At 39.0% G+C, this 16,466-nt stretch overlaps 3 protein-coding genes across 3 annotated transcripts; all 3 read left to right on the top strand.

Moving 5' to 3' along the window:
• Positions 1-4,767: 4,767 nt before the first annotated feature.
• LOC311354325 (olfactory receptor 2A12-like) lies at positions 4,768-5,715 on the top strand (the record flags this gene model as incomplete). The annotated part of the gene is made up of 1 exon (XM_084474139.1): positions 4,768-5,715. The coding sequence occupies one exon, from the start codon at positions 4,768-4,770 to the stop codon at positions 5,713-5,715; it is 948 nt and encodes a 315-aa protein (XP_084330265.1).
• Positions 5,716-9,524: 3,809 nt separating this feature from the next.
• On the top strand, positions 9,525-10,463 carry LOC311353954 (olfactory receptor 2A7-like; the record flags this gene model as incomplete). Its single annotated transcript, XM_084473740.1, has 1 exon — positions 9,525-10,463. One exon carries the CDS (start codon positions 9,525-9,527, stop codon positions 10,461-10,463), a length of 939 nt encoding a protein of 312 aa, XP_084329866.1.
• Positions 10,464-14,672: 4,209 nt separating this feature from the next.
• Positions 14,673-15,611, top strand: LOC311354216 (olfactory receptor 2A7-like; the record flags this gene model as incomplete). Its single annotated transcript, XM_084474013.1, has 1 exon — positions 14,673-15,611. One exon carries the CDS (start codon positions 14,673-14,675, stop codon positions 15,609-15,611), a length of 939 nt encoding a protein of 312 aa, XP_084330139.1.
• Between the last annotated feature and the right edge of the window lie 855 nt (positions 15,612-16,466).

Genomic DNA, 16,466 nt, shown 5'->3' with positions numbered 1-16,466 from the left:
CCATCTTGAAGTTAGTTTACAATATAAATTGTGATGCGAATCCTTGGTTGTATTGATTCTAAACATCTGTCTTGGTTATAATTTCTGTACTCTGTAAAGGGGTTCGTTTGGTAAGGGCTCAGGGTCCTTGCGCCATCTAGTGGTGTCAGCGGAACGAACTGGCGGGTGACGTGAACTGAAAACATGTGGGTGGTTCTCAGGGAGGAGAATATAGGATCACTGATTGGCCCGATCACAAGCTGTCAGGGCCGATAATATACACTTCTAAAAATAACAAATCATTAAATTGAGAATAAAATAAATAAAGGAGGGTGTGGGTGTGCGTGGATGATGGCTGGTTTAAGCAGCCTCACTTGGCCGAGTCGGATTGGACTCTGTTGCACAGTGAGTAATCTGTGCACAGGTTTCAAGAGGCAATGTATCATTATCAAACCTTTACAATAAAACGGATTGCTAACACCACCACCCTGTGTCTTTTGTCTGGAGGAGCCCAACATAAGCGGGGTCACCTAGGTGGAGTGTGGAAGCCACCTAGGTGACGTGCAGCATTGTCCATCGCTACAGAGGAATAAATGATGGAGCAATTACTGCACAGGTGGACCATTTTTGCTTATTTTCATGCAGGCTGTCAGACTGTTGCCCTGCAGCCTGATCTTTACTCAGAGAATGAATGAAGTTTAGAATATTTTATTTTTGTATAATTTTCACAATAAAAAAACAAAAAACATTGAAGCATTCACATTCATAGCCTACTAGAATCCATATATTATAATGACGTAACAATATATTGTTAGAGTGTATAGTTAACAAAAAAGGGGGCAGAATTGAAACAGGGCATGTTGATTGAAGTTGTGTGAACTTTAAGTTGATTATACAAATAGTATAAGAAGGTTAAGGAAACGAAATGAGTTGTCTGCAGGGGAGTCATGTTATATTGTCTAAATGTCTTTTTTTTAAGGTGTACCAGGTTGTACGGAATTTGGAAAAAGAAAAAATAAGCTTAGGCCTACGTTAAATTTGTTGTTTTTAATAATTTAAAAAGTGGCTTGTGAGTACGAATTACGTTTTCTGATTAATTAATCGATTACAATCTTCGAGATTTTTGGCACATTGTCAAAGTAGTAACCCTACTGAGCACTGAATGCATTTCGGAAGCTAACACTGCATGTTTAACTTGGATTCAACTTGTAACCGGAACGGCTACATCTCCGCGGAAGAACTACGTTCGGTGAGCACAGATAGCATATTTTAATCTTCAATCTTTATCTTGTCAAAATGTTTTATTTCATCACGTTTTAACAACAATTAAAACGTTTGAATAACGTTTGGTTATGAACCTCACGGCGTCTGTCTGCCGCCATTTTAACCAGCCAGGGTCACGGTCAACAATGCTTTACTTTGAAGCTCAGTGTCGTTGTTATTTAATGAAAATCATTTATACACGTTGATTTTTGTCTTCAGTGTCAACTTTGAAACATCGTTCAGTATCGTATTTGTGTGACTTTGTAAAATATGCGTTGACTTGGGTCTTTCGTTAAAATGTTTGAATTGCAGGGTTAGGTAAGTGATAAAAGTCCAATGCCGCCATCTAGTGGCTTCAGAGGAAGAGCAGGGGAACGTGTCTCTTGACTTAAATGAACCAAAAAAACTACTGCTGCCATTAAGCTTTCCTAAATGGCAATGTGGGGGAAATCCCACAACTAGGGCAAACGGAGCATCTTCAAACAACTTGACATTCAAAATGAGAGAAAAAAAGAAAAGGGATTTAGAAAAAACTGAAGGTTATTGTTGGGACTGTAAGATGATGGAATTGGTTTAAATGCATAAATATAGAGAACAATAGTCTGGGTGTATATGGAACGAAGAAATAATGCAGGAAAAATTATTATTTAATTTTTTGTTATATTTCAGTTTCTGTTGCTCAAAATGACTCTTGGTGCACTGGCACACCACCTCCCAGTCCTTCTATTATCTTTTCATTTCTTTTTTCATGTTTTCCATTTTATGTTTTCTGTCTTTGCAGGGATACAGAAAGAGTAAGAGGAGCTGGGATATGGGGAAGGAACGGAGCCAAGGTACGTGTGCATTTATTTTTCTTGTCCCCAAGGGGGAGCCAAGAGGGAGCAGTTGGTGTTATCAACCCCTGCACAGCTGTCGGATCAATAAATTACACATCTGGTAGGCAAATAAAAAATGGATAAAAGTCAATAAAAGTGAGTATAATGAATGAGAAAACACTAAATATACACTTGCTGGGGAGAATGCACCCAATCACACACTCTAAAGCACACATACACACACATTCCCTCATATAAAAAATCATGTAAATAAATATATTTTTAAAAAGTGCAAGTAATAATAAACCAGGAATAAAAAGGAGCACACTGCAACTGTTTAAACGTTTATGGGTTAAAGAAACTGCAGGCGCACATAAAGTATAGTAGTAAAGGCCAGCAAGAGTATTAAAACACACAGAAAAAATAAATGAATAAATAAGAGGTTGAAGGCCTCTCTAAAATCATGTGCACATAGTTTGAAAAAGTGCTAAAAAACAGTAGCTAACCGTGACTCTTACACCGTGGCCCTCTGAACACACCTTTAACATGCATAATCACTGCTGAGTTGGTAAATATCTTGAAAACAGGGTTAGTGTCCTCCGGTCCTTTTGGATGAAGTGGTTGATGGCGGGGTCATGCAACCGAATTTAATCAGCAATTCCTTCCCGATGGATATTAAGGCTAAGTATGTCAGTCAGCCCTGCCCAGTCATGTTCATCGAGTACACCATTTAGGCCCAGATGAGGGCCTAAATGAGGACCGGCAGCCGAGCAGAGTGCCAGGTCTTGGGTAATTTGTAGGCACCTCCTAACAATTCCCGGGCCGACCCACTTTGTGATGCTTGTGTGGCGTGGGTTGGGGCTTGAAGGGGGCTGGGAAGCGTTGACCTGCCACTCCAAGACCAGGGAGCCCAGTCAGGTCAAACTGGTCCACAAAGATAGGCCCATCAAAGGCCCAGTAAACGAGGTGCCCGGAGCCCAACCGGCCGTGAAGAGGGAGAGGTAGGGATGGTTATGGACGGCGATATATAGACACAAAGCCAACCCCTGTGTGTTCGGGGTGAAGAATACATTACAGATCATCAGTTTGAGTTGATAAATCACTTGCTGGAAACATTTGGTGGGATAAGACAAACTGCACAACTTGATAGTTGAATGATTCTAAGCCATTATTAGTTTTAGCCCTTCAAGATATGACTACTGGGGAGTGGTCTGATTTTCCATTTTGATTCCATGTTGTCTACCATCGTCACTGCACAGTGGACACAGGTATTATTTTATTGGAATATGAATGTATTTTTATTCTTTGCAAACTAACTTTCTAGCTCTGATGCGACCCAAACTGTGATAAGTTTGGATAACACTTACATCAGTTATTTACTGTGCACGCGGAAAGTTGGGATTATTCTCCATGGTGCGAGATCCTGAGTGTACGATGTCGTCATTCTGTAGGAACAGTATCAACAAACATCTCGTTAACATCCTCATTAGACGCTTCATGTCCCCAGCGGAGTTGAGATTACAGTACACAGTTCATTAACTTTGTACAGAGTAAGTAGTTGATGTTTTTCATGAGTTGAAGAAATTACAAATATAGAAAGAAAAAAAAAAGAAAAGGCAACACTTTACAATAATATAACTTTAATAAATCATTATTTATATAGATATTTAATGCATTAATGAGCATTATTATGTAGCATAAGCATAGGGGTTAGGAGTAGTGGGTAAGGTTATGGTTAACTCAACCATATTAAATGTATACATTAAAATCCTAGTTCATGAAAACCATTAACTTAGTTAACACTATGAGTAAATGGTGGACCATTTCCGTTTAAATTAAGTTAGTTAATGCTGCGTTTACTATTAGTAATTAATGGTTAATTAATGTACCCTTATTGTAAAGAGATGCCATAGAAAATAGAGCTGAGGTTTCATATACATCTGTAAAACATATTTAAACATTTTGTTCTCACAAAAAATGGCTGCAGAATAACACTATGACCTGACCTGTCGAGTGGCCTATAAAGTGAACCCAAAACTGTTTCGTTTTTTTGTTTTCAACGGGGTAATGTCAACATAGTAATATATGCCATTTAGTCAATGTCACTAAAATAAGACTTTAATGGAGAGAAAACAGGAGTAAAACCCTATGTTTTTGCCAGTCTCTGCCAAACGGTTTGTTCCATTCTTCTCCCAACGCAGTAGGAATTCTTTTTATGATTAATTATTTTAAGCTTCTCGGACACTTATAGGATAACACCACGGTGTGTGTGTATGTGTGTATGTGTGAATCTCCTTGTGAATTCCTTGCTAAAATGTTCATATGGGTCTTTTTGGAAGATCTATTCAAACAACCTATTCTGGCGTTTAGGTTGGTGGATAGGCTGTGAAATTGATTGACAGAATCTGAAGTAGTAAAAACTACAATGAAACAACTATTATGAAAAACTTTGGGGGGGTTTTGAGAGGAGAACTTGAGGGTTAAGTTGAGGGTTAAAGGGTAGCATTCTGGGTCCCGAGGCCCAACTCCTGTGCACATGTCTAATCCTGAGGCTGTATCTGGTGATGAGGACAATGTACTATCAGAGTGAGCCATTAAGCTGCTTGCCACACATCACCCCGGAGAGAGGGAGAGAAAGAGGCGTAGAGATTGAAATACATAAAGAGAGAGGCGCTGGTCAAGCTCTCTCACATCTCTTGGACATCAAACAATGGAATCGAACATGACTATTGTGACACCAGCATACTTCATTATCAGTGGCTTTTCAGGCATCCCTCATGTCAACTACTACTATTTATTTTTACTGCTGCTGTACATCATGTCAGTGGTGGAAAACGGTGTAGTGATGGCCTTGATCTGCTTAGACCAGAGTCTCAAGACTCCAAAGTATATTGCTGTGTTTAACTTAGCGTTTGTAGATGTGCTCGGCAACTCCGCCCTGGTGCCCAAGGTTATCGACACGTTCTGGTTCGACCACAAGTACATCATGTACAGCAACTGCTTAACCTATTTGTTTTTTTATTACGTGAACCTCCTCATGCAGTCTCTTAATCTGGCTTTACTCTCCTTCGACAGGCTAATAGCAATCACTTTTCCATTACGTTATCAAATAATTTTGAGCCTGAAGACCATGTTCTCACTGGTGGCCGCTTGCTGGATCGTCTGCATCCTTGACATCTTAATAGTTGTAGGGTTTCTAACACGGCTGTCATACTGCAGGTCTATTGTTATCAATAGCTATTTCTGTGACTATGGGCTGCTCTATCTGCTTGCCTGCAATGACAATCGGCCTAGTAACATACTTTCCAAAGTGATACCATCTCTTTTTATTTGGGCTCCATTGTTCTTTATCTTGATATCTTACATGTGCATTGGTGCAGCTTTGGCTAAAATAGCTGGAGCGCAGGATAGAATGAAGGCTTTTAAAACATGCAGTGCTCATATAATGTTGGTGGCTATTTATTACTTACCTATTCTAGTCACTTTTAATGTTGCCGCTAAAATGCCTCGCAATGCAAGGATAATTAGTCTGTCTCTTGCAGCTGTCCTACCTCCAGCGTTAAACCCACTAATCTATGTTCTACAGACTCAGGAAATCAAACAGTCTCTTAAAAAGGTGTTCACAAGAGTAAAGCAATCAAAAATTGCTGTGAAATAGAATGTCAATGTGATGTGTCATTTAAGATATTGTGTTGTAGTGTACATCTTTTGATTAATTTATTGTTAAAATGTTTGGAATGTGTAATTTTGTAAATGTTAGCTCAGTCCTTCATGAAGGTATTTTAATTGTAAGGCAAAACTTTTTTTTATTTAATTCTTTATATTTTAAATCAGGGGTGGGGAATGTACGGCCTGCTGCCTTTTTTTAAATTAAATAAAATGTTAACTAAGCATATAGCCTAGCCTACAATATAGTTATACAAGCATAAGTGACAACTTTTGAATGAAATGAATTAAGGAGAAAAAGGTTAATTTCCTTTTTGTTTACTTTGGAATGTTGAGGGTCACATTGGGGTAGCCTAAACAAGTAGCAGTGTCATTTCTAAATCTAACCAAGAAAAATGGACTGATGATTACTTCTTTGTTGAAGTAAAGGGCAGGCCAGTTTGCCTTGTGTGTGGAGAATCGCTCACTGTAATGAAAAAGACCAACCTGGAACGTCATTACAGTACTAAACATGCTAGGTTAAGTGAATTGCAGGGGCAGTTACACAAGGACAAAACAAACACACTTTTTAATTTCAAAAAGAGAGAAAACCTTGTGCATGCAAGTTATGTAGTGAGTTATTTTTATAGGCCTAAAAAAAGTGCGGCCCCCGAAACAAGTTACAAAAATTGATACGGCCCTTGATGTCAAAAAGGTTCCCCACCCGTGATTTAAATAGTAGTTAGTACAATAATCATGTTGTTTTTGGTATTAAAAACACTGAATTGTGTTCTTATGGATTTTTAGAATTTAACCATTGAAAAAAAATGAAATCTTAACCCTTTTAAATTTGGAGAAATTAATGCATTTCATTTTTGTATGCTCTATATGACAAAAAGTTAAAATATTATCTTTAATCAACCCAGTCTATTGTTATGCTGAACATGATGTGAGATCATAAGGAAATTAAGTCCAACTTTGATTGTTTTAGCCTCATGTCACTATAAACTCTATTCATGTCTCACGTTTAATATTCCTGCATTTTGCAGTTGCAGTCATAGATATATTTATATATAGGCCCAGGTGTTATGAATAGGGTTCTTTGCATGGCTCTGTTTTGATAGGTTTTTCATATTCAATGTGACTTGTTTACATTTAAAACAGGCTGGCACAAATATTCTGCTAGTGCGATACTGTGCAAAAACACAAATATATGTAAAATAATTTTAACTAGGGATGCACCGATTGTGAAATTCTGGGCCGATACCAATGTTTTTTTTTTGTTGTTGTTATTTATTCCCCCTTTTGTGCCAGGGAAACAAAGAAATCTTCATTATAAAAAAATAACAACTGTTTTAAAGTCTTTCAGCCCTTCATCACACTATCTTTGAAAGAGCACAAATTCAATCATACAAATACATTCAGGAAACAACTTTTAATATAACCTTCTTTCACATGACAAATATTCTTTTTGTGAAAAATAACTGTTTCAAAAGCCTTTTTAGTCTGCTATAATAATAATAATAATGTAATGCTGTGGTTATCGAGTCTTGCTGGTGGTGGTTTGTGCTTTCTTGGTGTCCAGTTCATATCTCAGTTTTTTATCGGCTTTCAGGTAATCGTTGTACACTTCTCCATGTCTGCTTTTCAAATGGCTGATGAGATTTGATGTGTTAAAATTCTTGGTTGTAGTACCTCCTCTTGAAATGTCACTGGAACATGTCTTACAAACTGCATATCGCTGATCTTTCTCCAAGACAGTGAAATAATCCCACACGACCGACATTTTCTTTCACTTTTATTTGTAAACTAACCACACGTGCACGCGGCACCCGCCCACTTACGTCATCATGCCAGAGGCGTGTCCATCCAGCGGCTGTTATGGGTGGTATTATTAGTAGCCTACCACCTGTTGCATCTTCTCCGAAACTGAACGTCAGACCGCACATAACCAACACAACATTTAGCCAGCGCAAAATTGATATGACACAACAGATAAACATCGTCCACTGCCATCGGTGAATGTCATCTTATTTCCCGATAGGCCGATGGCAGTCAACAACGCGAATATCGGCCGTTACGATGTTTGTCCGATAAATCCGTGCATCCCTAATTTTAACGTGTAAATGTAAAGAGTTAAGAGTGTCAGAAGTTGGTACATACAAATATTTATTTTAGGCTTGATAGTCTTTCTGAACATAATCCATTTAGCTTTTAGTCTAAAATTAATATGTGGCATGAACTCCAGTCTTTTGGGTGAAAGGGGTATCCATCCATCCAATGCATGGATGGAAAATGGCCTTGGCTCAGACATCAGAACTTGTGTACAGACATTGTGGGGGGCAGTACGAGGACAACAACCCCCCGTTTAGGGATGTCAACAGTTAACCATTAATCAGCTAACTGCAGAGAATATTTTTTACCGGTTATGCATGCCGGCCTATAGGTTAATCTGCGTATACATGATGCATAGACGCGGCTTCGCCAGCTAGCAGTCTGAGGTAAAAAATGAAGTGTGCTTAACGAAGCTCGATGTGGGATCAATTTGCTCCAGAAAGGCAACAAAGTCAAATGTAAATTGTGTGATGCTACTCTTCAGTTTAGTGGTAGTACTAGCAAAATGCCACATTAAGAACAAGCACCCAAGTGCCATGTCCGAGGATGGCTTGTGGCGCCAAAGCTCATTGAGTCAACGGAGCCCAGAACTAAAAGCAGAGTGCCACTTTCTTGTATTTCACATCATTTTGCGTTTTTTTTTGCTGGAAAATGTACTGGTTAGTTACCGGTTAATGGGTGTCTATCTATCAAAAGCAAAATTAACCGAAAGTGACATCCCTAATTCAGTTCAATCTGATATATTTAAATGGAAATGCAATGCGATGAACTTAAACGGCAGAATATGTCATTTGTATATGTCGTCCAAAACTACCCATATGAAAGTTTTAGAGCCCTATCGACTGTTCGGTAGGAGTGTAACGGTAAACAAAAGTCACGATTAGGTACATCCCTCGATTTTTAAGTCATGGTTCGGTATGTTTTTCGGTACACCAGGGTTAAAATTGTATTTTTATTAAACACATTTTTTTAATTTGATTTTGACTTATTAAATTGTATCAAACAAATTCCTTACACACATGAAAAGACGTCAAATACAATTGAGGATAAAAACACAATAAAGTCCAGGACTTATTTCCATTGTGGTCCTCAACACAAAACATCAAGACAAGACAAGACAAGACTCAGACTCAGAGTGTGTGATAATCAATAAAAACATTTTTTCATAAAAAAATTAAAATAAAATTCGGTCTGCACCGAAATGAAACGTGCATCGAACCGTTAGACCCGTACCAAAATTTTTTGGTACGAATACACGTATCGTTACACCCCTACACCCCTACTGCCTATTTATATGGGTTGTTTTGGACGACCAATTCAAACAACCTTTTCTGTAGTTTAGGTTGAAGGACAGGTTGTGAAATTTATATAGACAACTGAATCTTATGTTGTAAAAACTATGACAATAAAACCAGTATTATGAAAAAGTTAAAATGGTTTTAGGGGTGTTTTTCTGGGCCAGAGGAGAACCTTAGCCAATGTGGGCAAAGTGGCAGGAGCCCAGGCCCATGAGGCCCCCTCCTGTGCACGTGTCTGTTCCTGAGGCTGTATCTGGGGATGATGACAATGTACTGTCAGAGTGAGCCATAAAACTGCCCAACACATCACCCTGAAGAGAGGGAGAGGGAGAGAAAGAGACATAGAGATAGAAATACATAAAGAGAGAGGAGCTGATGAAGCTCTCTAACATCACTTAGACATCAAACAATGGACTCTAACATGACTATTGTGACACCAGCATACTTTATTATCAATGGCTTTTCAGGCATCCCTCATGTCAACTACTACTTTTTATTTTTACTGGTGCTATACATTGTGTCATTGGTGGAAAACGGGGTGGTGATGGCCTTGATCTGCTTAGACCAGAGTCTCAAGACTCCAAAGTATATTGCTGTGTTTAACTTGGCATTTGTAGATGTGATAGGCAACTCCGCCCTGGTGCCGAAGGTTATCGACACGTTCTGGTTCGACCACAAGAACATCACGTACAGCAACTGCTTAACCTACGAGTTTTTTAATTTCATGTCCCTCACCATGCAGTCTCTTAATCTGGTTGTACTCTCATTCGACAGGCTAATAGCAATCACCTTTCCATTACGTTATCAGACCATTGTGAGTCTGAAGGCCATGTCCTCACTGGTGGCCTCTTTTTGGATTATCGGCATCCTTGTCAACTTGATAGCTGTAGGGCTTCTAACCCGGCTCTCCTACTGCAGGTCTGTTGTCATCAACAGCTATTTCTGTGACCATGGGCCAATTTTTCGACTAGCCTGCAATGACAATTGGCCTAATTTAATACTTTCCTATTTGTTACCAGCTATTATTCTTTGGGTTCCATTGCTGTTTGTCTTGATCACTTACATGTGCATTGGTGCAGCATTGACTAAAATAGCTGGAGCACAGGATAGAATGAAGGCTTTCAAAACATGCAGTGCTCACATGATGTTGGTGACTATTTATTACCTCCCTATTGTAGTCACATTTTCTTTTGCCGCTAAAATGCCTCCAAATGTCAGAATCATTAATTTGTCTCTCACTGCTGTTCTACCTCCGGTGTTGAACCCACTCATTTATGTTCTACAGACTCAGGAAATCAAACAGTCTCTGAAAAAGGTGTTGAAAAGACTGAAGCAATTAAAAATGTAGGTGTAATGGAATATCAATATGGGATAATAATTTAAGATATTGTATTCTAGTGTAAATCCTTTTGATTGGTTTATTTGTTTTTTTTTGGATTGAAAGTGGGATTTACATGCAAGTACGGAAATGTAATTGACTTCTACAATATTAATTTATCTTGGTTATAAATACTCACTCCTTCCTGAGAGTACTTTTAATTGTAAGGCAAAACATTTTTAATATTTGTCATTACAATAATCAGTAGATTGTTGGTTTTTGGTACAAAAAAACACTAGGATTAGTGTTCTTAGTGATTGTTTTTCTTTTGCAACAGAAGGAAATTAAATTGTACCTATTTATTTTCGAGAAATAAATGCATTGTATTTTCTCATGACCTATATGACAAAAAGTTGAAATATAATCTTAAATGATGACTTTTGTTATGCTGAACATGGTGTGAGCTCATCATTCAGTTGATTCAAATGTTGACAGCAGTAGTTTCAAGAGACCGCAATTATTTCAGATAATAAATAAGATAAAACATCATTATCTGTAATCTTCACGTGATATAATATCAGCATACTTGATGATTACAAATAGGTTGACCCTGCAAATTAACACATTTATGATCCAAAGGAAATAGTTGAATAATTATTTTATCTAACCATACCTTCATGTTTTGACTGTTTTAGCTTCATGTCACTTTCTGAACTCTATCCATCTGCCACAATTAATATTCATGCATTTTGCAGACGCAGGCATAGATATATTAATGTATCGGCGGAGGTGGCCATGAATAGGGTTCTCTGCTTGGCCGTGTTTTAATAGATTTTGCATATTCCATGTGTACAGTGTTGGGGGTAACGAGTTACAAAGTAACGAATTACAGTAACGATATTGTAAAGAGATGCCATAGAAAATAGAGCTGAGGTTTCATATACATCGGTAAAACATATTTCAACATTTTGTTCTCACAAAAAATGGCTGCAGAATAACACTATATGACCTGACCTGTCAAGTGGCCTATAAAGTGAACCCAAAACTGTTTTGTTTTTTTGTTTTGAACGTGGTAATGTCAACATAGTAATATATGCAATTTAGTCAATGTTACTGAAATAAGACTTTAAAACAGAAAACAGGAGTAAAATCCTATGTTTTTGCCAGTCTCTGCCAAATGGTTTGTTCCATTCTTCTCCCAACACAGTAGGAATTCTTTTTATGATGAATTCTTTTAAGCTTCTCTGACATTTCTGGGCCCCTGAGGCCCCCCTCCTGTGCACGTGTCTAATCCTGAGGCTGTATCTGGTGATGATGACAATGTACTATCAGAGTGAGCCACAAAGCTGCTTGCCACACATCACCCTGGAGAGAGAGAGAGAAAGGCGTAGAGATTGAAATACATAAAGAGAGAGGTGCTGGTCAAGCTCTTTCACATCACTTGGACATTAAACAATGGAGTCGAACATATTGAACACATATTGTAACTATTGTGACTCCAGCATACTTCATTATCAGTGGCTTTTCAGGAATCCCTCATGTCACACTACTACTATTTATTCTTACTGCTGCTGTACATCACGTCAGTGGTGGTAAACGGTGTAGTGATGGCCTTGATCTGCTTAGACCAGAGTCTCAAGACTCCAAAGTATATTGCTGTGTTTAACTTAGCGTTTGTAGATGTGCTCGGCAACTCCGCCCTGGTGCCCAAGGTTATCGAAACGTTCTGATTCGACCACAAGTACATCATGTACAGCAACTGCTTAACCTATTTGTTTTTTTTTATTACATGAAACTCCTCATGCAGTCTCTTAATCTGGCTTTACTCTCCTTCGAAAGGCTAATAGCACAAATGTAAATTGAGTGATGCTACTCTTTAGTTTAGTGGTAGTACTAGCAAGTGCCATGTCCGAGGATGGCTTGTGGCGCCAAAGCTCATTGTGTCAACGGAGCCCAGAACTAAAAGCAGAGTGTCACTTTCTTGTATTTCACATCATTTCGTGTTTTTTGCTGGAAAATGTGCTGGTTAGTTACCGGTTAATGGGTGTCTGTCTATCAAAAGCAAAATTAACCGAAAGTGACATCCTGGAAAATCAATGCGACGAACCTAAACGGCAGAATATGTCATTTGTCGTCAAAAACTACCCATATGAAAGTTTTAGAGCCCTATCGACTGTTCGGTAGGGCTGTAACGATACACAATAATCACGATTCGGTACATACCTCGGTTTTTAAGTCACGGTTTGATATGTTTTTCGGTACAGCAGTTTTTTTCAAGGTTAAAATTGTATTTTTATTAAACACTTTTTTTTTTTGATATTGACTTATTAAATTGTATCAAACAAATTCCTTACACACATGAAAATACATTGAATATAATTGAGGATAAAAACACAATCAAGTCCAGGACTTATTTCCATTGTGGTCCTCAACACAAAACATCAGGACAAGACAAAACAAGACAAGACACTCAAGCTGTTTTGACATATGGACGTGCATCCGTCTGTTCTCCGTCTATTCTACGGAGGTGCCGTATATGTGAATGACATATCCTGACGTTGGACCTCCTGAAAAAATACTACCCCCGATGTAGTATGTTCTCCGGAGGAAATGCTAATTACCTTATATGTGAATGAGCAGTAGGATGTCGGCATTTCACACCAGTTGAGTGGGCGTGTTGATGACGCTTCGGTCTACATTTGCATGTCATTGAGTGGCACCCGCACCCTAATCGATAATCAGCCTATTGCCTTTTGTTCGCTGAATGGTTTAAAAAATATTTTTATTATTATGTTACACCTTTTCTGCTGTTGGCTAGTAGTCGAGGAGCACAGGAGCGACGTTCCGCTCCGTCGATTCTCTCGGGAGTAACACCCTTCACTTTGACCGGCAGTGGGTCTGCTTATAGGTCGGAATATGGTCGGAATGAAGCGGCCACCGATTATTGACAGGCTGTGTACTTTATTCTTAGTTTCACTAACTTTACAGTAGGGCCTACACGTTTGCACAGACACAACCGGACTCGTTCATTACCTCACTAAACTGACACACGCTACCGCTCGCTCTCCTCACTCGTCCACTCACTCACACACACACACTGCCATTCTCGCGCACACACATGCGCTACTCTCGTAACAATTATTATTGACAACAGTTAGCTGAACATTATAGGGTCCCGTCCTTCCACTCCCTGTTTTCTCAGTTAAACACAGAGATCAACTACATTTGTCCCAGTGTTTGTTAGATGTGAAATGAAGCCAAAAAAGACGCTCTCTTCCTCCGGTAACACAGTCGTTCGCGATGCCTTTCTTGTTTGTTGTTTCTTCTATTTGTCTGTAACTCATGCTCCAATCTTTCATCGATCGATGCAGATGTTGTGGATGCAACGGAATATATGCATCGCTGCAGCAACATTTAACATGATCGCGATGAGTTCTGCCCGTTTTGCCTGCGTGCTGTCTGCGGTTAAACCAAAACAAACCCGATCCCGTCTATTGCGACCCTACGTCATATGCCGCCCATTGCAAGCCCGCCCCCCTTAAGCAGCCAGAGATTCTACTGACATCGATCTCCGCATATCGGGCATCAAGTGTGAATAAGTGTGAATGACCCTCACGGTCAAACCTCCTGCTCCACAAATGCGGAGAAAAGACGGAGGTCATATGTGAAAGCAGCTTCAGAGTGTGTGATAATCAATAAATAAATTTTACATCAAAAAATAAAATTCGGTCTGCACCGAAATGAAACATGCATCGAAATGTTAAACCTGTACCGAAATATTTTGGTACGAATACATGTATCGTTACACCCCTACTCCCCTACTGCCAAAACATTTATATGGGTTGTTTTGGACGACAATTCAAACAACCTTTTCTGTAGTTTAGGTTGAAGGACAGGTTGTGAAATTAATATAGACAACTGGATCTTATGTTGTAAAAACTATGACAATAAAACCAGTATTATGAAAAAGTTAAAATGGTTTTAGGGGTGTTTTTCTGGGCCAGAGGAGAACCTTAGCCAATGTGGGCAAAGTGGCAGGAGCCCAGGCCCCTGAGGCCCCCTCCTGTGCACGTGTCTGTTCCTGAGGCTGTATCTGGGGATGATGACAATGTACTGTCAGAGTGAGCCATAAAACGGCCAAACACATCACCCTGAAGAGAGGGAGAGGGAGAGAAAGAGACAAATACATAAAGAGAGAGGAGCTGATCAAGCTCTCTAACATCACTTAGACATCAAACAATGGACTCTAACATGACTATTGTGACACCAGCATACTTTATTATCAATGGCTTTTCAGGCATCCCTCATGTCAACTACTACTTTTTATTTTTACTGGTGCTGTACATTGTGTCATTGGTGGAAAACGGGGTGGTGATGGCCTTGATCTGCTTAGACCAGAGTCTCAAGACTCCAAAATATATTGCTGTGTTTAACTTGGCATTTGTAGATGTGCTAGGCAACTCTGCCCTGGTGCCGAAGGTTATCGACACGTTCTGGTTCGACCACAAGAACATCACGTACAGCAACTGCTTAACCTACGAGTTTTTTAATTTCATGACCCTCACCATGCAGTCTCTTAATCTGGTTGTACTCTCATTCGACAGGCTAATAGCAATCACCTTTCCATTACGTTATCAGACCATTGTGAGTCTGAAGGCCATGTCCTCACTGGTGGCCTCTTTTTGGATTATCGGCATCCTTGTCAACTTGACAGCTGTAGGGCTTCTAACCCGGCTCTCCTACTGCAGGTCTGTTGTCATCAACAGCTATTTCTGTGACCATGGGCCACTTTATCGACTAGCCTGCAATGACAATCTGCCTAATTTTATACTTGCCAACGTGTTAATAGCTTTTATTCTTTGGGTTCCATTGCTGTTTGTCTTGATCACTTACATGTGCATTGGTGCAGCATTGGCTAAAATAGCTGGAGCACAGGATAGAATGAAGGCTTTCAAAACATGCAGTGCTCACATGATGTTGGTTACTATTTATTACCTCCCTATTGTAGTCACATTTTCTTTTGCCGCTAAAATGCCTGCAAATATTAGGATCATTAATATGTCTCTTACTGCTGTCCTACCTCCGGTGTTGAACCCACTCATTTATGTTCTACAGACTCAGGAAATCAAACAGTCTCTGAAAAAGGTGTTCAAAAGACTGAAGCAATTAAAAATGTAGGTGTAATATTATGTATTGACTCATCTGACTTTTAAAAAACATATTAAAAAAATCAATGGACGAGTTAAAAGGAATCTCTTTAATTTTAAGCTGATTAGAAATCAGATGACTACAGAGGCAGCTATACTTTATTTTCATTCTATGATTTTAACACACATCTCATATTGCTTGACCACCTGGTCCCAAGCAAATGCAACCGCCATGTCATTAATGTATAAAGTGTATAAACAAGCACTGAAAATTCTGAACAAAAAGTCGTACAGCTACCATCACTGTACTATACAGAAGTATGGTTTGTTTACTTTGGACAATTTTCTTTTCTTTTCAAACACCTGTTTATTTTTCAAAATTATTAATAATCTTGCACCACCACCCCTTAAACAATTTGTGAGACTTCGTAGACCCACAAGCGACATAAGGACCACAAGAGCATCATCTAGGGGGGATTGCACAAGTGTGTTTAGGCATTCTACCTTTGGCCAAACCGCTTTCTCAGTGAAAACATCAGGGTTGTGGAATAGCATCCCTGATAGTATTAGACAAAGCGCCACACTCACCACCTTTAAATTAGGCCTTAAGAAATGGTTGAAGGCAAACCAACGTTGTGAACATTTCTAGTCAGTGATTCTGTGTTTATTCTCATCTTATTTCATGTTTTTTATTTTTTACATTACTCAATTTTATTACTCTGCATCACTGATGTGTGTTTGGGTCATTGTCCCAATTCATTGTGTCATGTGTGTTTGGGTCATTGTCCCAACTCAATACATGTTGTCTTTTAATTAGATTTATAACATCAACTCCTGTCCAGGGACAACAGATGTAAATTAGCCTTGTGGCTAAAATCTGGCCCAT

The sequence above is a fragment of the Micromesistius poutassou genome, assembly GCF_964030765.1.
Source record: "Micromesistius poutassou genome assembly, chromosome: 10".
Classification (NCBI taxonomy): Eukaryota; Metazoa; Chordata; class Actinopteri; order Gadiformes; family Gadidae; genus Micromesistius; species Micromesistius poutassou.
This window is presented reverse-complemented; position numbering and strand designations above follow the sequence as displayed.